This window comes from Saccopteryx leptura, chromosome 5 (assembly GCF_036850995.1).
Source record: "Saccopteryx leptura isolate mSacLep1 chromosome 5, mSacLep1_pri_phased_curated, whole genome shotgun sequence".
Lineage (NCBI taxonomy): Eukaryota > Metazoa > Chordata > Mammalia > Chiroptera > Emballonuridae > Saccopteryx > Saccopteryx leptura.
The window spans coordinates 202,421,425-202,441,258 of NC_089507.1; the positions used below are offsets into that span (position 1 = coordinate 202,421,425).

General features: G+C 43.3%; 1 protein-coding gene across 11 annotated transcripts in view; it reads left to right on the plus strand.

Moving 5' to 3' along the window:
- The window catches only part of STAU1 (staufen double-stranded RNA binding protein 1), a 62,566-nt gene that overhangs the window by 26,819 nt on the left and 15,913 nt on the right, over positions 1-19,834 (plus strand). For 5 of the 11 annotated variants that reach the window (XM_066387552.1, XM_066387549.1, XM_066387550.1 and 2 more), the window contains 2 exons: positions 3,877-4,015; positions 4,949-5,114. In XM_066387552.1, coding sequence (XP_066243649.1) covers positions 3,915-4,015; positions 4,949-5,114 — 267 coding nt within the window. In that variant the 5' untranslated portion in view covers positions 3,877-3,914. Of the gene's footprint in view, positions 1-233; positions 324-448; positions 514-1,575; positions 1,733-3,876; positions 4,016-4,948; positions 5,115-19,834 lie in introns of all 11 variants that reach the window. The other 6 variants (XM_066387542.1, XM_066387544.1, XM_066387543.1 and 3 more) reach the window with 4 other exon arrangements.

Sequence of the window (19,834 nt, forward strand, 5' to 3'; positions counted from 1 at the left end):
TCTCCCTTGAACTTTAGTACTTTAGGTAATTTGGCTGTGTTCAATCTTATAACTGCATTTTTTAAACCTACAAATCATTCAAAGAGGAAAAATTATTCCCTCCTAGATGACTGTTAGACTCTTAAAAAGCCCCTCCACACAGAAGGCCACAGGGTGACAGCGGCGCCGGATGAGTAAGGTCCTGGAGAAAGGCAAGATGATTAATGGAATTAACTCTTAATTTTGTTTTTTAGCCTTTTCCCCTTCAGTGTCTTTCCGTGAAAGGATCACGAACATGACCCAGGGCTTGCACAGCATTGCAGGCTTCTGCTCAGACTTCGCAGGCCAGCCAGGGATTTGCATTCATGCTATTGGTGCTTAAATGACTAACCTTGTGAACTGCAGCATAAATACAGGAGGCCCCTCATGTTTCAAGGGGGATGAAGGAGTCTTTCATTTTTCCCTTTAGTGGAAGCTGTGCACTGAGGGAATCCTGAAGTTAAGACCTACAAGAAAAATCAGCTATGAAGGCAAGTCGCCCCCCTCCCTTTAGGCACCAAACTGAAGTGACCTAGACATACTGAAATCAACATATCTCATTAAATTATTTTAAATGAAATAAAGTTATATTCAGTGATACAATCAGGAAAATAAAAGCTCCAAAGTAGTGAGTCTCATGCTGTAGAGTGCATCAGAATCACTTTGGGAGCTTATTAAAATGAGATATGCTCAGTTGTCCCTCTTGCTATTAATTTGAAATATCTGGGCATGTGTGTTTTACCAAGCTTCCTAGGTTATTTAGATATATGCCACAGTTAATGAATCATAGTGCTATGATGGGCTGTTTTCTGACAGTATTGGTTCAATAATGATAGGATTAACGTAACCTAATTTTAAGAGTGGAGTGGAGTTACCTTTATACTTAAAAAGGAAAAAAGAGACTTGCCATTTGTTGAGAACAAAATAGGCTGTTTTGGATGCCTCCTTAGAGTTGAGTTCAGAAACGTGTTTTAGGTCTTTGCTTGTTTGCTTGTTGTGGATTGGATTTTCTTCTGAAAGTGGAGGCAGTGTCTGAATAGTGTAATCTAAAAAAGTGAAAGGCAACATTTCAGAACCTGGCTGACATTCCCAAATTTATTCAAGGTTTTATTTTACTGGTATTGTGTTTTCAGATAAGGGTCCACAAACACATGAGAACATCAAAACAAATTTTGTCTTAAGTTGTAAAAATTGCTGTTAGTCTCTAAATTAATTTTACTAAATTTCTTCAGTAGGAAGTAATTGGAAGATAATTTCTATTTAGATGGCTTCCAAATAATATGTCTAATATTTTCATATATAAGAAAACACTTTAAAATCTCTGTTCTTACCCTATCTTTCAAAGCATAGTTTTTTCATGGAGTTCTATGCATTGCTAGTCAGTGATATGATATGATATATAGATAGATATCATTTTGTGTTTATAAAAACAACAAAAAGCTGGTAATGGGATCAGGACTTTTTAAAATCATGACCATAAAATTGTTTGAGGTCCAAGTGGCATATTACAATGAACATCAGGTTTCATGAATTGAGAGCTACAATTTTCATTTATAGGTGTTTACAGTACAGCTAACACTTGGAGATCAGCACTGGGAAGCTGAAGGAACTAGTATTAAAAAAGCCCAACACACAGCTGCTGCCAAAGCTTTGGAAGGAACAAAATTTCCTAAACCCATAGTCCGCCCTTTTCGTAGCGAAGGAAGGAATCCAGGTATTATGCGTGGGCCAAGACAGGTTCCTTTCAAAAGTATGTCTAGAGGTACCCATTTAGTATGTATATGAATTCTTTCTTAACTAACATTGATTTTGAAAGCACAGATTCCACACTACCAGTGGCAAATGCTTATCCTGACTCTTAAGTATAGTGGTTCCCAACATATGGTTCCTGGATAACTGATAATCTGGAGAAGCACTCATGGGAGGTGTCACCAAACAATTTCAGAAAAGCTTAGTGAAAATATATTCCCCCCCTTAGATTGCCAAGAATGTAGGTTTTAGCTAGCATCACTTCAACTCTGTGCTAATAGTGATTATAACATGTTGATCAGAAACTCTGATTGTCAGTTACGTTTCTCCTGATCTTGAAGAGAATGAGAAAATAACTTAAATACAAATCAGTAGATAATAATCTCTTCAAACAAAGGAACCAGCTGAGAATAATACTAATACAGAAGAGTGACTGCTGAAAAGTTGAACCACTGATCTGGCGGCTGTGGGAGGATTGGTTATTTTAGCAGAGATACCCCTCAAGTACTTGAAGTTATCCCAGGCCTTTGTACACAGGAATGATCCAGGAAGACCTTGGTCACATCTTTCTCATTGCTTCTGATTTCTTTGTGGTATTATGACTTTAAATTCATTCTGTACTGCAGATAAATTTGATGGGTTAGATCAGCTCTTAAAATGATTCAGGTTGTATTTAAAATACAACTATGAATTATGTAAAAATATAACTAATGTTAAATAGAGTTGGTTATTCACGTGACCCTCTGGTTTTGCAAACCCGAAGATATTCTTATAAATTTGATTCATGCACTAAATTTAATCTGACCAGTTATATTACAGAATAAAATCATTTTTATTTCCCTAGTCTACATAATATCCAAGAGTCATTTTAAAGTGGATTTTTGTGCACATTTAAATCGAACTTTGCCATTGCTAGTGTTGTTCTGTGTTTGATATGAAAGTGCTGTTTTTAAATGTGGTTGTGCACTGACACCTCTCCAGGTTGGTTTTCTTTCTAAAAGTTTATGAATTGGGTGAACTTAGAAAAAAATTGAAAATAAATAGTATATATTTTCCAAAGTTGATAATTCTGAGGTAACCTAAGATATACTTGCTCCTGTTAGATGTGAAAACAACTCATTTTCCTAACAAGTATTACCAAATGATTGATCAAATTCTATTATAAATAGAATGGAAATGTCTCAATATTTTGTGGGAATCATCTGACTTTCCCAGATAGAATATACTTGCCTTGGTGATGCTACATCTGCCTTTGTAACACATTCTATTGTTCTTTGAATGTATATTGTGTTCTTTGAGCTCCTCTGGGGCAAGAATTTGTCTCTCAAGCTTAGCACAGTGCTTTGCATCCAGTTAGTACTTAATAAATGCATTGTTCTATTTTGAAGTAGTGGGTACAAACATATTTCTATGTGTAAGCCCAATAACCCAGTAAGTCATTACAACCAAAGTTATATCAGTTAAGTGTTCCCAAACAATAAAATGATTTGGGCAGTCAACCTGGGATTTTTTTAATCATGGAAGTTGATATAAATATTGGAGTTTAGTACTGACAACTGGAATATGTGGTTTTCACTGATAACATATTGTGTTAAATTGTTGCTCCCTTTGTTACAGTACATTTTGTGCCATTAATTATGTATTAATATTTAGAGATCACAGTAGATTCTTGGATTTCCTGACCTGATGTCTAGTAATGGCTTAGACCAGTGGTCCCCAACCTTTTTTGGGCCACAGACCGGTTTAATGTCAGGAAATATTTTCATGGACAGGCCTTTAGGGTGGGACGGATAAATGTATCACGTGACCGAGACAAGCGTCAAGAGTGAGTCTTAGACGGATGTAACAGAGGGAATCTGGTCGTTTTTAAAAAATAAAACATCATTCAGACTTAAATATAAATAAAACGGAAATAATGTCAGTTGTTTATTCTTTCTCTGCGGACCAGTACCGGTCTGCGGCTCGGGGGTTGGGAACCACTGGCTTAGACCCTTTCATGAAGTTTAGCATGAATGCAATCAGTAGAAAGCATGTTACTTTATTTTAGTGACTGTAATTGTCATGTCAGAAAAGGAAAAAAACAGTTCTTGTGTTAATTCTGTGTTGCAGATAGCATAACCCCTACTGTAGAACTAAATGCACTGTGCATGAAACTTGGAAAAAAACCAATGTATAAGCCTGTGGATCCTTACTCTCGGATGCAGTCCACCTATAACTACAACATGCGAGGAGGTGCTTATCCCCCAAGGTATGTGTGTGTTTTTAAATACAGGTGAAAAATTTTCTGATCTTTTACAAAGAAGAATGAAATCTGTAGATTGTGGAGCACATGATTTGGCCGTCTTTGGCCTGCCAGATGTTGAAGTCAGTCTTCATTGTGTTGGTATCTTTGGAATGTATCTTGATGCTCTTTTATCTCCTGCCCTTGGAAAGGGCCTGAGTTTGTTCTCACCAGTAGTGTGGCTTTGCCCCTAAGCAGTCTGGTTAAAGATGACCCTTGTAAATGCTTTGTGTAACTGAGTCATATTTGAACATGATTCCCGCAGTACTAAGATTCTCAGCATTCACTAATTTCCTGATTATTATTTACTGGATACTTTCTGACATTTGAACTATGTGCTTGGTAAGTAGCTTTGGTGTACAGGTGTAGTAGTATACTCATTGAATCTTCAAAATGCCATGTGCTAAAAACCTTTTGTTCTCAGTCATAAGACAGTGGACAGAGTGATGGTCAAAATTGGAAGTCTTTCATTTCCCTGCCCTTCTGTGGGGAGGGACGGACCAAAGCCATTTAAAAAATACAGACTGAAGTTTGTAGCTCAGTCTCTGCCAGGCTATAGGCTGTTGGGATTTCCAGAAATGAGGGTCCTTTTGAAAAGACTTATGTTTAAAAATTCCTGTCCTTTTGTGGAGACACTCAAATTTGAGTCTCAGATACGAGAAGGTAGAGCAAGTTTTTGATTCAGCCAAAGCCTAATTCATTTTAGATTTTGTATATGCTGTGTAACAATTCTAATCCAGGGTAAATTTACTGTGCAGATAGGATGAGGAGCCCTCATTATCGTGCAAACACTATGTGATTAGGACCCATGATGAAGGAGGAACCTGGAATTTGCCAGAGAAAGTATGGGTGACATATCGATCTGAGACTGTAATTTTCCTCACCCCCTTTTATTATTAGGTACTTTTACCCATTTCCAGTACCACCCTTACTTTATCAAGTTGAACTTTCTGTGGGAGGACAACAATTTAATGGGAAAGGAAAGACAAGACAGGCCGCAAAACACGATGCTGCTGCAAAAGCGTTGAGGATCCTGCAGAACGAGCCCCCACCGGACAGGCTGGAGGTAAGGGCAGTGCAGAGCCGGTGCTCTGTGACGCTCCCAGCTGAGCAGGAGCTTGGTATGAGAGACATTGCCTCGTGTTGCTTTTTCTGAGAACATGCTGTGAGAGCTGTCCATAATTTTTGTTATTTGGTAGCTTGTAAGATTTTGTACTCTGGTAGCTTTCTTACCTTTTCTTTCCCTTTAAAAATTTTTCTTAGCAAGAAAGTCAGATGCCTTCTTTTTCACTCTGTGGCATAGATTTGAGTGAACATGTTAGAAAGACTGTGTCTTTTGTTGAGTTGTGAAGGACATGCATAGATGAATTCTTTGGTGCTAAGGATTATGTTTGTCAGAATCTACTGTAATTTGCGGTACCAGGTTAGAGAATTTTCTGAAGCCATGTTTAACCAGCTATTTTCTCTTTTTTTTCTTAACTGTGATTGACTTTAGAGAGAGTGAGGGAAGCATTTATTTGTTTTTCCACTTAGTTGTGCACTCATTGGTTGCTTCCCATATATGTCCTGACGTGGGATCGAACCCACAACCTTCATGTCTCGGGATGACTCTCCAACCGAGCTAACTGGCAGGGCCTGACCAAGCTACTCTTATATTCAAGTGCCCGTTCTCTATTGTTGCATAACAAACCATCACAAAATGTAGTGGCTTAAACACCTATAGGCATTTATTTTTCTCATGAGTCTGCAGTTTAGGTGGGGCTTGGCAGGGAGAGCTCATTTGCTCCACATAGCTTTGGCTGAGGCAGCTCTGCAGGGCCTGGAGAATTCACTTTCAAGGTGGTTTCTTCACATGACTGGTAAGTTATTGCTGGTTGCTGGCTGGGAACTGAGTAGGGGCTCTGGCTCAGAGACCTCAACTCCCTCTTAGTTAATCTGTGCAAAGACTGCTTACACATCCTCACAATATGGTGGCTGGGTTCCAGGAGTAAGTGTCCTAGAATATAGGAAATGGAAGCATCTGCCAGTTACTTCAGGCCTGGGCCTAGAAATCAGCACAGCATCACTTCTGTTCTATTCTATAGGGTCTAGACTCAGCCCAGATTCAAAAGGAGGAAATAAAGACTCTCACTCCTTTAAAATTCAGGTAAAATTCACATAATATCAATTCACAATTTTAACCATTTTTTAAAAGAAATTTTATTTGCTTTGTGGGGGGGGAGGGAGAGAGAAAAGACATCAAATTTTTAGTGAGGGAGAGAGGGAAGGAGGGAGGGAGAGAAGGATAGACAGGGACAAACAGGAGAGAGATGAGAAACATTAATTCTTTGTTGCAGCACCTTAGTTGTTGATTGCTTTCTCATACATTCCTTGACCGGGGTACAGGGCTCCAGCCGAGCCAATGACCCCTTGCTCAAGCCAGTGACCTTGGGCTTCAAGCCAGTGACCTTTGGGCTTAAGCCAGGGACTTTGGGGTCATGTCTACGGTCCCACACTCAAGCCGGTGACCCTGTGCTCAAGCTGGTGAGCCTGTGCTCAAACCGGTGACCTCGGGATTTTGAACTGGGTCCTCAGCATCCCAGGCTGACGCTCTATCCGCTGCACCAGGTGGTCAGGCAAGGGATTGAACCTGCAATCTTGGCATGTCAGCAATGCTTTAACCAGCTAGTCTACGTAAACAGGGCATAGTTTTAACCATTTTAAAGCCTACAATTTAGTGGCTTTTAGTACCTTCAAAGTGTTGAGAACTGCACTTCTGGATGAAAGGAGTATCAGTGAATTTGGCGGGTCATGTTTTAAACCTACTACGATAGAATAAAGATTTTATTTATTTACTTATTTTTGTGACAGAGGGACAGATAGGGACAGACAGGAAGGGAGAGAGATGAGAAGCATCGATTGTTTGTTGTGGCTCCTTAGTTGTTCTTTGATTGTTTTCTCCTATGTGCCTTGACCAGGGGGCTGCAGCAGAGCAAGTGACCCCTTGCTCAAGCCAGTGACCTTGGGCTTCAAGCCAGCAACCTTGGGCTTCAGCCAGCGACCAAGAGGTCGTGTCTGTGATCCCACACTCAAGCCAGATGAGCTCGTGCTCAAGTCAGCAACCTTGGGGTTTTGAACCTGGGTCCTCTGTATCCCAGTTTGGTGCTCTCTTCATTGCACCGCCTCCTGGTCAGGCAAGATTTTAATTCTTTATGGCTAAATAGGAATATGGGTCTTAGGAAATCAGTGACTCCATGTTATTGAGAAGCCAGAGCCTTAGTGAGTATCTCTGGTAAGGCATAGTCTTATGCCATAGGTCCAGAAGAAACTCACTGGGTAGAAAAACATTGCGATATCATGATTCTGTTGAATCACATCACTAGATACCACCTGAAAATATCCCTGGAAAGGATTTTATTTTTCCTGTTGAAGAAACAAGTTCACAGAGAATAAGAAGATCTTGCACAAAACATTGGTCTAAATGACAGATGATTGGCATAAACCTGAGTGGATCCTTGGTGTAGGGTGCTTGTGAGCTCCATTGTGTTCAGCTGCCTACTAGGGTGCCCCAGCTTGGATTGGTGCTCTCTGCCTTCAGGGGTAGCCATATGGGGGTGTTGTTTTGTTAGAGTGCATTTTCACCTTCCAGTGTAATCACACATTTTAACAGAGATGATCTGTTTCCAGGGTCCATTGTGGACCCCAAAAATAGAATGAACTGCAACTTAGAAGAGGATTTAGTGAAGTTAAAAGGGTAAACTTCTCAGTGGTGAGATTTTGGTAAAACACCAAAACTAGTATAGTTTGAATCATTTTAGAGGCTTTTCATTTTTTGACTTGACTTTGATGGTAATCTAATTGGAGTCAGATGGAGTAAGTATTTCTCGGTTCCTTCTAGCCAGCAGTTGTTAAAAGATTGCTGAACAGTGGTATGTGGGTTGTCTGCTTCAGAATCGTTTGAGAAGTTTTTTAAAATCCCTTGATCCAGCTCACATGATTCTAACACGGTAGGTTTACGGTGAGACCCAGGAATCTGTCTTCTGCTTTTCTCCTTTTTTAATGTGCTCTTGGAGTAGTTCTAAAGCATGGTCAGAGTTTGGGAACCACTGGTCCTAAGTGTCATCAGTGCTTTCCAGGCAGTTTCCCCCTTTGAATCTTCCTTAAAACTACACAGTTTCTTTTTTTTTTTTTTTTGTATTTTTCTGAAGCTGGAAACGGGGAGGCAGCCAGACAGACTCCCGCATGTGCCCCACCGGGATCCACCTGGCAAGCCCACCAGGGGGCGATGCTCTGCCCATCCGGGGCTTCACTCTGTTGCGACCAGAGCCACTCTAGCGCCTGAGGCAGAGGCCATGGAGCCATCCCCAGCGCCCGGGCCATCTTTACTCCAATGGAGCCTTGGCTGCGGGAGGGGAAGAGAGAGACAGAGAGGAAGGAGAGGGGGAGGGGTGGAGAAGCAGATGGGCACTTCTCCTGTGTGCCCTGGCCGGGAATCGAACCTGGGACTTCTGCATGCCAGGCCGACGCTCTACCACTGAGCCAACCGGCCAGGGCCCACAGTTTCTTGTCAGAAAAGGAAAATGCCTGTTGGTGTTTCCAAGCTTTCCCATCACTCACCAGAGCAACATGCTTGGGTCACACCTGCAAGCAGAGGCTGTAGTAGACATACGTGCTCTTGGCTCATCTCACATCCATAGGAGTTTTGCCAAGAGTAAAGTTCAAGTCCACTCATGCTCTTTATTTCCTCTGCTTTGCCCCTTCTCTAGTTCTGTATAGTTTGAGGTAGAGACAGTGCCCTTCAGAAATGGCTGGAGATTGGCCTTAACCAATGCTTCTGAAAGGAGAATCATTAAATAGAATAAGACTTTGAAGTAGTAAATGAAACACTTGGCCTCCCTTCTTTTTTCTTTTTTTTTTTTTTGTTTCTAAGTAAAAAGCATTTATTTGCATAAAATAAGAAATACCCAAATGTTGATGTGCGCCATACTTTTCCATACAGGACTCAACTGCTGAGTTTGGGGACCTCCAGGCAGAGGAGCCCAGAACCAGGGTCCAGTTCTAGGGCTGAGGCCCAAAGGGTAGCAACGGTCATCTCAACTTCCTCTGGCAACAAGGGCCACGGTCCTGCCCTGCCCGCCAGCCAGCCATGGGTCTGCACCACAACCCTGTGTGTAACCAGGAGCTGGGCCAGAATGGGGCTGTGGCAGCCCATCCCCAGCTAGCCATATCCAGGCACCAGGATGCACTGGGACAGGGGACCTGTTTCCTCTGCTCTGCAGGGCTCCAGAAATCAGGTCATCCCCCTCCGAGGCCCAGCAGGCAGCAACCCTGAGGGTCTAACCCAGAGCACTCTTTCCTTCTGGATGCTGCAAAGGCCAGCTCGCAGACCCAGCTGGGAGACAAAACATTGCTGGGCAGGGCACCAGTGCAAACTGTCCACCCCCTCCCTCCCTCTCCATCCCTCTTTCCCTACCTGTGAGATGGGAGAAAGACACTGCCTGCTCTCGAGGCTGATCCGAGGCTGGGTGGGCAAGGGGCTGGTCTCTCGGAGCCACAGAACGGGGCCAGGTACTGAGCCAGTCTCAATATGAGGACATTGTGCTGCCTGGGGACTTGAGTGAGCTGCTGGGCTCACGTTCTGTGAGCCACGTTCCGGCCGCCCCAAGGTGGTCTAAACATAAGTAGGCCTGCCCTGCCCTGCAATGGGAGGACACGGAAGCCCCTCTCCTCAGGACCTGCCGTCTCCTCAAGACCTATCTTTGCCTTGCCCCACAGAGGCCCTGGAGCCCAAGTGGGAGGACTCTGTTTGGCCTCCCTTCTGAACAAGCTATTGCTGATGTACCAGGCCCCCCTGTAGGTGGGTGGTGGGGCTAAAGAGAGACATTTTTAAAAAATAACTTGAATTTTTTTTTGCAAGTAATGCATATGAACTAGACTAATATTTAAATTCATAAAAGGAAAACCAAATGATTTGTAAATTTACCACTTGTAGATAACCATAAACATTTTGGTTGATGTCAGTGCCTATGTAAGTAAATATACACCCTTACCTATTTCACAAAAATGGTATTGTATAGTAACCACCTTTTTTTCACTGAAATGCTTATCATGACTATATTATCAAGCCACTTACTTAATAATTTCATATAGGACGCAGATTTAGCCTGTATCTAAGGAAGCATTTTTTTTTTTTAAGTGAAAGAGGAGGGGACAGACAGGAACAGACAGGAAGGGAGAGAGATGAGAAGCATCAACTCATAGTTGCGGCACTTTAGTTATTGCGTGCTTTCTCATATTTGCCTTGACTAGGCAGCTCCAGCTGAGCCAGTGACCCTTTGCTCAAGCGAGTGACCATGGGGTCGTGTCTGTTATCCCACACATAAGCTGGCGACCCAACGCTCAAGCTGGTGAGCCCACACTCAAGCCTAATAAGCTGGTAACCTCGGGGTTTTGAACCTGGGTCCTCTGTGACCCAATCTGATGCTCTGTTCACTGTGTCACTACCTGGTCAGGCTCTAAGCACCTTTTTTTTTTTTTTTTCCATTTTTCTGAAGCTGGAAACGGGGAGAGACAAACAGACTCCTGCATGCGCCCGACCGGGATCCACCCAGCACGCCCACCATGGGGCGACGCTCTGCCCACCAGGGGGCGATAATCTGCCCATCCTGGGTGTTGCCATGTTGCGACCAGAGCCACTCTAGCGCCTGAGGCAGAGGCCACAGAGCCATCCCCAGCGCCCGGGCCATCTTTGCTCCAATGGAGCCTTGGCTGCGGGAGGGGAAGAGAGAGACAGAGAGGAAAGCGCGGGGGAGGGGTGGAGAAGCAAATGGGTGATTCTCCTGTGTGCCCTGGCCGGGAATCGAACCTGGGTCCTCCGCATGCTAGGCCGACGCTCTACCGCTGTAAGCACTTTTTTTTAAGAGAGGGAGACTGACAGGCAAAGCAGGAAGGGAGAGAGATGAGAAGCATCTGCTCACAGTTGTGGTACTATAGTTGTTCATTGATTGCTTCTTATACATGCCTGGACGGGGCCCTCCAGCTGAGCCATTGACCCCTTGCTCAAGCCAGCGACCTTGGGCTCAAGCTGATGATCTCACCCTCAAGCTGGTGAGCCTGTGCTCAAGCTGGTGAGCTCAAGGTTTTGAACCTGGGACCTACCTCAGCATCCCAGGTCGACACTATCTACTGCACCACCAACAGTCAGGCAAGACAGAGGTTTTTTGTTTGTTTGTTTATTTGGTTTTAATTTATTAATTTTACAAAGGCTTGGAGTGTAGGGCGAGAAGTATCTACTCGTAGTTGCTTCACTTTAGTTGTTCATTGATTGCTTGTTGTATGTGCCTTGACCAGGCAAGTCCAGGGTTTCGAACCAGCAACCTCAGCATTTCAGGCCAATGCTTTATCCACTGTGTTAGCACTTTTTAATGGCTGCAAAGTGTTCCATTGTGTGTACATACCAGTTTATTTTTTCAAGAGACTTGGTTATTTAGGTTATTTGCAGTTTTTCCGGTTATTAAATAGGTTGTGAAGAACATTGTTGAGTTAAATCTTTGTGTACGTGTGGCTATTTTTGTGAGCTGCAGTCCTAGAAGTGGAATTGCATGGTTGTGTATGTGGTCATGTTCCCCACCAGAAAGATGGTACCATTTTAGACCTCTGCCAACAAGGTATGAGCAGCTTGTTTGCCCATGGCCTACCAGCATTGGAAATTGTCATTTTAAACAAATTGTCACTTCTGCTGTTGAAAATTTTGTAGCATGTGATTGTGTGGTGGGTCAATTCATCTTCTCTAGAATATAGTTAGTGAAGGTGGCAGTTTCTGTCTATAAGGCAGGTTAGGCTGGTCCCTTGATGACAGGCGTTGTGCTGGATTCCTCCCAAGTTAGTTGAAGGTAGCTGACAGACCTTAGCATTAGTATCATCAGAAAGTGCAGTGTGAGTACTAGAATGGAAAAGCAGCAGGCACTGTGAGAGCATAAAATGCTCCATTTAGAGTGGAGTCATGGGGTTGTATTCAGAGAAGTTCTCTCTTAGGAAGTCATTTAAGCTAAGACTAAAGATGAGCAAAAGTAGGGGGAGGAAGTACCTTCCCAGCCAAGGGAGCAGCCCATGCAACGGTCCCGAGTTGGGAAAGTGCTTTTACTTTGTTTTTAAATCTAAGGCTGTGCTAATAAAGGATGACTTGTTTAGTGTCTGAACTGTTTTGGAGTAAAAAATCATAGCTATAGTACCTATAATAGAGAAAAACAGGAGCTGAATGCCCATCCCTAAAGGAATGGTTAATTGATACATTTATCAAAGAGAGTACCAGGGTGTGGTAAATTGGTAAATTGGTTATGAAGGGGGACCATAATCTATTGATTTGGGGGAATCAAGATCCAGAGCTGTTATGTGTATAATGCGGTCCTGTTTTTGTTTAAGCAAACAGAAAAGCCCAGTGTGTGGCCCTGGCCGGTTGGCTCAGCGGTAGAGCGTCGGCCTAGCGTGCGGAGGACCCGGGTTCGATTCCCGGCCAGGGCACACAGGAGAAGCGCCCATTTGCTTCTCCACCCCTCCGCCGCGCTTTCCTCTCTGTCTCTCTCTTCCCCTCCCGCAGCCAAGGCTCCATTGGAGCAAAGATGGCCCGGGCGCTGGGGATGGCTCTGTGGCCTCTGCCCCAGGCGCTAGAGTGGCTCTGGTCGCAACATGGCGACGCCCAGGATGGGCAGAGCATCGCCCCCTGGTGGGCAGAGCGTCGCCCCTGGTGGGCGTGCCGGGTGGATCCCGGTCGGGCGCATGCGGGAGTCTGTCTGACTGTCTCTTCCTGTTTCTAGCTTCAGAAAAATGAAAAAAAAAAAAAAAAAAAAAAAAAAAAGAAAAGAAAAGCCCAGTGTGTGTGGTTTCTATCTTGATGGGTATATCAAACTTTAAGTTTTCTCTTGGTGGTAGGGTAGATGACAGATTTCTAAAAAAATTTTATTGTTTGAAGTTTCTTCCTGGTCTTTTTTTTTCTTTTTAACAGAGTCAGAGAGAGGGACAGACAGGAAGTGAGAGAGATGAGAACCATCAATTCCTCGTTGAGGCACCTTAGTTGTTCATTGACTGCTTTTTCATATGTGCCTTGACCAGGGAGATACAGCAGAGGAAGTGACCCCTTGCTCAAGCCAGTGACCTTAGGCTTCAAGCCAGTGACCTTTGGGCTCAAGCCAGCAATCATGGGGTCATCTCTATGATCCCCCTCTCAAGCCAGCGGCCTTGGGGTTTTGAACATGGGTCCTTCACATCCCATTCCAATGCTCTATCCACTGTACCACCACCTGGTTAGGCTCTTCCTGGTCTTGAGTCCTTATCTTCATTTGAGCCAGGGACATATTTAGGTAAAACTAAAACTGGAGACTTTAATCCTTATTATATGATCAGGGTCCAATGAACTCAGTTTTTATTTTTGAGCTCTCCCCCCCCCCCCAAGCTCTGTAAAGATTTATATTGCATGAGTTTTATTCTTTATTTCAGAGGTCTTACAAAGAAAAGAGAAAATATACTTACTTTTAAAAATAGAATAAAACTTTGTCTTACAATGATTATGGACCCTGTAATAAATCTTTACATTATGGAATCTTAATTTTTCTAGTTTTGAGACATTTTTGCTGTTTGTCATCCTACATATCATTTCTATTGTAGATCAGTACTATTCATCATATATTCCAAAATATGCTAAAGCAAGATTAAAATAATAAGAAAATGGAAGAATGATGAAATCCCTAAATATTATGTGTAGATAACACAGTAGTAATTGTCATTATTGCATCATCCTTTAATGTTCTTATTGGCCTTGGCCGGTTGGCTCAGTGGTAGAGCGTCGGCCTGGCGTGCAGAAGTCCCAGGTTCGATTCCCGGCCAGGGCACACAGGAGAGGCACCCATCTGCCTCTCCACCCCTCCCCCTCTCCTTCCTTTCTGTCTCTCTCTTCCCCTCCCGCAGCCAAGGCTCCATTGGAGCAAAGATGGCCCGGGCGCTGGGGATGGCTCCTTGGCCTCTGCCCCAGGCGCTAGAGTGGCTCTGGTCGCAACAGAGCGACGCCCCGGAGGGGCAGAGCATCGCCCCCTGGTGGGCAGAGCATCGCCCCCTGGTGGGCGTGCCAGGTGGATCCCGGTTGGGCGCATGCGGGAGTCTGTCTGACTGTCTCTCCCCGTTTCCAGCTTCAGAAAAATACAAAAAACAAAACAAAACAAAAACTTAATGTTCTTATTGCATTGCCCAATGTATTGCATTGTTTTTCAAGAAGATACAAAAGAAGACTTGTTTTTCAAGAAGGTACAAAAGTAAAAAGAGACACCATCTTTTTACTTTATTTTTAGCCTTCATTGAACCCAGATGAGGATTCAGAATTTTTCTTTTTTTTTCTTTTTTTCTTTTTTGTATTTTTCTGAAGCTGGAAACGGGGAGAGACAGTCAGACAGACTCCCGCATGCACCTGACCGGGATCCACCCGGCACGCTCTGCCCACCAGGGGGCAATGCTCTGCCCCTCCGGGGCGTCGCTCTGTCGCGACCAGAGCCACTCTAGCGCCTGGGGCAGAGGCCAAGGAGCCATCCCCAACGCCCGGGCCATCTTTGCTCCAATGGAGCCTTGGCTGCGGTAGGGGAAGAGAGAGACAGAGAGGAAGGAGGGGGGGTGGAGAAGCAAATGGGCGCTTCTCCTATGTGCCCTGGCCGGAAATCGAACCCCGGTCCCCCGCACGCCAGGCCGACGCTCTACCGCTGAGCCAACCGGCCAGGGCCCAGAATTTTTCTTTTTCTATCCTTCCAGGAAAAAACAGAATTGATAGAGGACATTTTCATTATTAGACAAATCAGAAGATGAATGCAAAGAGACAGCAACACTCTAGACTCTAATTGCAGTGAGGTTGATTAAGTAAAATCTCAGATTATCCATCTTCAGATGATGCCTTAGATAAATTTTCCCATACTCAGGAATTGGCGAGTGAAATATATTTTTAAATGTATGGAAGAGAAATGTGTATTTTCTTCTGTTCAGGCATTCAACAAGAAGAACTTTGTCACACAGTATTTTGCAACATGAGCCTGGATTGTCCTGTTTTGATTTTTTTTTTAAAGTATGTGTGACAACATTCTTTCATCCTTTATGATGTTTGGCCACTGGAATTTCTTATTACTTACTGTCCACAAAATAAGTGAACAAATAAATAGGAGGTGTATATATAAAGGTGATTGGAAGGAAATAGATGGTATAACAATGAAAAAAATTATTATATTGATCTTTCTTTGGGGTTTATAAATCTAAAAATGAAAGTAGTTTTTTTTTTAAGTTACGGGAAAAAGAATATGACTGTTCTCCCACCAGCAAAATTATGAGTTGGACTCAATAGTAGTGTGTTTTGATGATACCAGTACAAGAAGACTCAGAGATGTGATAAGCTAGAACTGATTGGAGTTGGATTTGAAATCTGGCATCATTACAGGTGAGCTATACTCCCAAGTTCAGGTGCACCAGCTGGTAAGCAGTGAGTTGCATAAAAGGACTTTGCCAATTCAGGTACATATGCCTTCCAAACTACAAACCTGGGATAAAAACTTGGGTTTGCTATTAAATTCTTACTAAAATGATTTTTATCCTGTATTCTGTATATTATTTGTAAAGTGACTTAAAATATAGAAAAATAAGGGTCTATTGGAGCAAGATGGTAAATTATGACTATTTTTTCCTGGGATACTGAGGGTTAAGCATAGTTCAGAGTGTTTTTTTCTTTTCTTAATGTTGCCTAGATTTTATTGCTGAACCATACACTATGGGATTGATGTTAACAGTAATTCCCACTTCATAAGGTAAGACGTAAGACGAAGGGCTGGATACACTTTCCCCATCTTACTGGGAATGTATTTGTGGATTTGTTTTGAGTCGTTTGTTGCTTCCCCATTGCAACATTTTGTCCAATTCAGATAATATAAAAATTATGTAAAAGAGCAACATACTCTCACTTTCAAATAAATGTAAATCTTTGTTTCCTATTTTGCATTTTTATTTTACTGGCTGCTTTGTCCCTATTGAAATTTCTTTGGAAGCAATGGCTTAGGGCAGTCGATCTCAACTCTGGTTGCTAGTAAAATCACCTGGGGACTTAAAAAAATATATATAAATACTGTAAAGAAAATGGATATCTAAGCCCTAGCTACAAAAACTTGAATTCACTTGTCTGAAGTGGGGCTTCGACAGCTGACTTTGTAAAGCTCCCAAGTGATTCTAATGCTGCAGTGATTGAGAGCCACTGGCTTGGAGCTTAGATTTAGTAGTAGACCATTGTTTTCTGTCAGACTTATGTGGACCCTCAATATATAAAAGAAAGGAAGTATTACAACAGTGTCAACTTAAAAGTTTGCGTTTTATAGTATTTATTAAAGCAATCAAAATAATTTGTGAATCTTGACAACACAGAAATTATACTATTATTGTTTTCGTCCATTAAAAAAAAAACGTCTGGGAAAGATACAGTCTCATTTTAGAATGGTGGTTAACTTTGCCCTGGAAAAGAGAGTGAGAAGGGCTTCAAGGTGTTCCTTAAAAAAGAAAAAGAAATTAATGTCTGTAGTGCTTAATGCTAACATTTTTAAAATCCAGCACCGTTGCCGATTACATTATTTGTACTTTTCTGTGTGTTTGAAATAGGACATAATTAAAAATAATTTGGCTGGTATAGCGAACAAAAAAAAATTTGAAAATTGGGGTATATGTGCCTGACCAGGCAGTGGTGCAGTGGGTAGAGTGTGGCCCTGGGACACAGAGGACCCAGGTTCAAAACTCTGAGGTCACTGGCTTGAGGGTGGGGCTCACTAGCTTGAGCGTAGGATCATAGACATGACTCCATGGTCACTGGCTTGAGCCCAAAAGGTTGCTGGCTTGAGCAAGGGGCCACTCGCTCTGCTGGAGCCCCCAGTCAAGGCACATATGAGAAAGCAATCAATGAACTACTAAGGTGCCGTGGGTCTGCTACACAAGTATCTGTTTGAGTCCCTACTTTACATTCTTTTGAGAATGTATCTAGAAGTAGAATTGCTGGATCATACTGTAGATCAGGGGTCCCCAAACTACGGCCCGCGGGCCGCATGCGGCCCCCTGAGGCCATTTATCCGGCCCCCACCGCACTTCTGGAAGGGGCACCTCTTTCATTGGTGGTCGGTGAGAGGAGCATAGTTCCCATTGAAATACTGGTCAGTTTGTTGATTTAAATTTACTTGTTCTTTATTTTAAATATTGTATTTGTTCTCATTTTGTTTTTTTACTTTAAAATAAGATATGTGCAGTATGCATAGGGATTTGTTCATAGTTTTTTTTATAGTCTGGCCCTCCAATGGTCTGAGGGACAGTGAACTGGCCCCTGTGTAAAAAGTTTGGGGACCCCTGCTGTAGATCTATATTTAATTTTTTGAGAAACCACCACATTTTTCCAGAGGCTGCACCATTGTACATTCTCACCAGCAATATACAAGAGTTCCAGTCTTTTCACATACTTGTCAGCACTTGGCATTTTCTTTTTTTTTTTTTTTTTTTTTTTTTCTTCTTTTTTTGTATTTTTCTGAAGCTGGAAATGGGGAGGCAGTTAGACTCCCGCATGCACCCGACCGGGATCCACCCGGCATGCCCACCAGGGGGCGATGCTCTGCCCATCCGGCGCGTCTCTCTGTTGCGACCAGAGCCACTCTAGCGCCTGAGGCAGAGGCCATGGAGCCATCCCCAGAGCCTGGGCCATCTTTGCTCCAATGCAGCCTCGCTGCGGGAGGGGAAGAGAGAGACAGAGAGGAAGGAGAGGGGGAGGGGTGGAGAAACAGATGGGCGCTTCTCCTGTGTGCCCTGGCCGGGAATCGAACCCGGGACTCTCCTGCACACCAGGCCGACGCTCTACCACTGAGCCAACTGGCCAGGGCCAGCACTTGGTATTTTCTGTGGCTGTTCTTATGGGAGTGAAGTATCTTTTTTTTTTTTTTTTACATAGAGTCAGAGAGAGGGATAGACAGGGACAGGCAGACAGGAACGGAGAGAAATGAGAAGCATCAATCATCAGTTTTTCATTGCAACACCTTAGTTGTTCATTGACTGCCCTCTCATATGTGCCTTGACCGTGGGCCTTCAGCAGACTGAGTAACCCCTTGCTCAAGCCAGTGACCTTGGGTCCAAGCTGGTGAGCTTTGCTCAAACCAGATGAGCCTGCGCTCAAGCTGGTGACCTTGGGGTCTCAAACCTGGGTCCTCCACATCCCAATCCTACGCTCTATCCACTGCGCCATCGCCTGATCAGGCTTAAGTGGTATCTTACTGTGATTTTGATTTGCATTTCCCTGGTGATGTTGAGCATGGTTTTACATGCTTTTTGGCCATTGGTATAACTTCTTTGGAGACATATTTATTCAAATCCTTTCTCTATTTTTGAGTTGGATTGTGTGTTGTTGAGTTTTGTAGGAGTTCTTATTATGTTCTGGATAGTAATTCTTTATTAGATACATGATTTGCATATATTATCTTCCATTCTGTCAGTTGTCTTTATTGTGTTGATAGTGGCTTTTGATGCAGGTTTTTAATTTTGATGAAATCAAATTTATCTGTTTTTTCTTTTGTTGCCTATGTTTTTGGTGTTACATTCAAGAAATCATCATCATAGCCTGACCAGGTGGTGGCGCAGTGGATAGAGCATCAGGCTGGGATGTAGAGGACCCAGGTTCGAAATCCTGAGGTCGCCAGCTTGAGCCCAAGGTTGCTGGCTTGAGCAAGGGGTCACTCACTCTGCTCTAGCCCCCGGTCAAGGCACATATGAGAAAGCAATCAATGAACCAGCAATCAACGAACAACTAAGGTGCTGCAACGTAGAATTAATGCTTCTCATCTCTCTCCCTTCTGTCTGTCTGACCCTATCAGTCCCCCTCTCTGTCTCTGTCTCTGTCTCTGTCACACACAAAAAAGAAATCATTGCCAAATCCAGTGTCATGAAGCTTTTCCCTGATGTTTTCTTCCAAGAGTTTTATAATTTTTGCTCTTATGTTTGTTAGGTCTTTGATCCATCTTGAGTTAATTTTTGTAGATGGTATTAAGGTAAGGGTCCATCTTTATTTTATTTTTTTTATTTTTTGAGAGAGTTAGAGAGAGGGACAGATAGGGGCAGACAGACAGGAAGAGAGAGAGATGAGAAGCATCAGTTCTTCATTGAGACATCTTAGTTGTTCGTTGATTGCTTGTTCATTGATTGCTTTCTCATATGTGCCTTGACGGGGGGAGGGGAGGGGCTCCAGCAGAGTGAGTGACCTCTTGCTGAAGCTAGCAACCTTAAGCTCAAGCCAGTGACCATTGTGCTTAAGCCAGTGACCATGGGGTCATGTCTATGATCCTGTGCCCAAGCCAGCAACCCCACACTCAAGCTGGGGAGCCCATGCTTAAGCCGGTTTAGAACCTGGATCCTCCACATCCCAGTCCGACGCTCTATACAATGCGCCGCCGCCTGGTCGGGCCTAACTTCATTTTTGTGTGTGCAAATACCTGGTTTTCCCACCACCATTTGTTGTACATACTTTAAAATACAAAGATTTTTTGTTTTTAGTTTAAAACCTATTTAACAAATACCAAACTGGCCTGACCTGTGATGGCGCAGTGGATAAAGCGTCGACCTAGAAATGCTGAGGTCGCCGGTTCGAAACCCTGGGCTTGCCTGGTCAAGGCACATATGGGAGTTGATGCTTCCAGCTCCTCCCCCCTTCTCTCTCTCTGCCTCTCCTTTCTCTCTCTCTGGGTCTCTCCCTCTCCTCTCTAAAATGACTATTAAAAAATA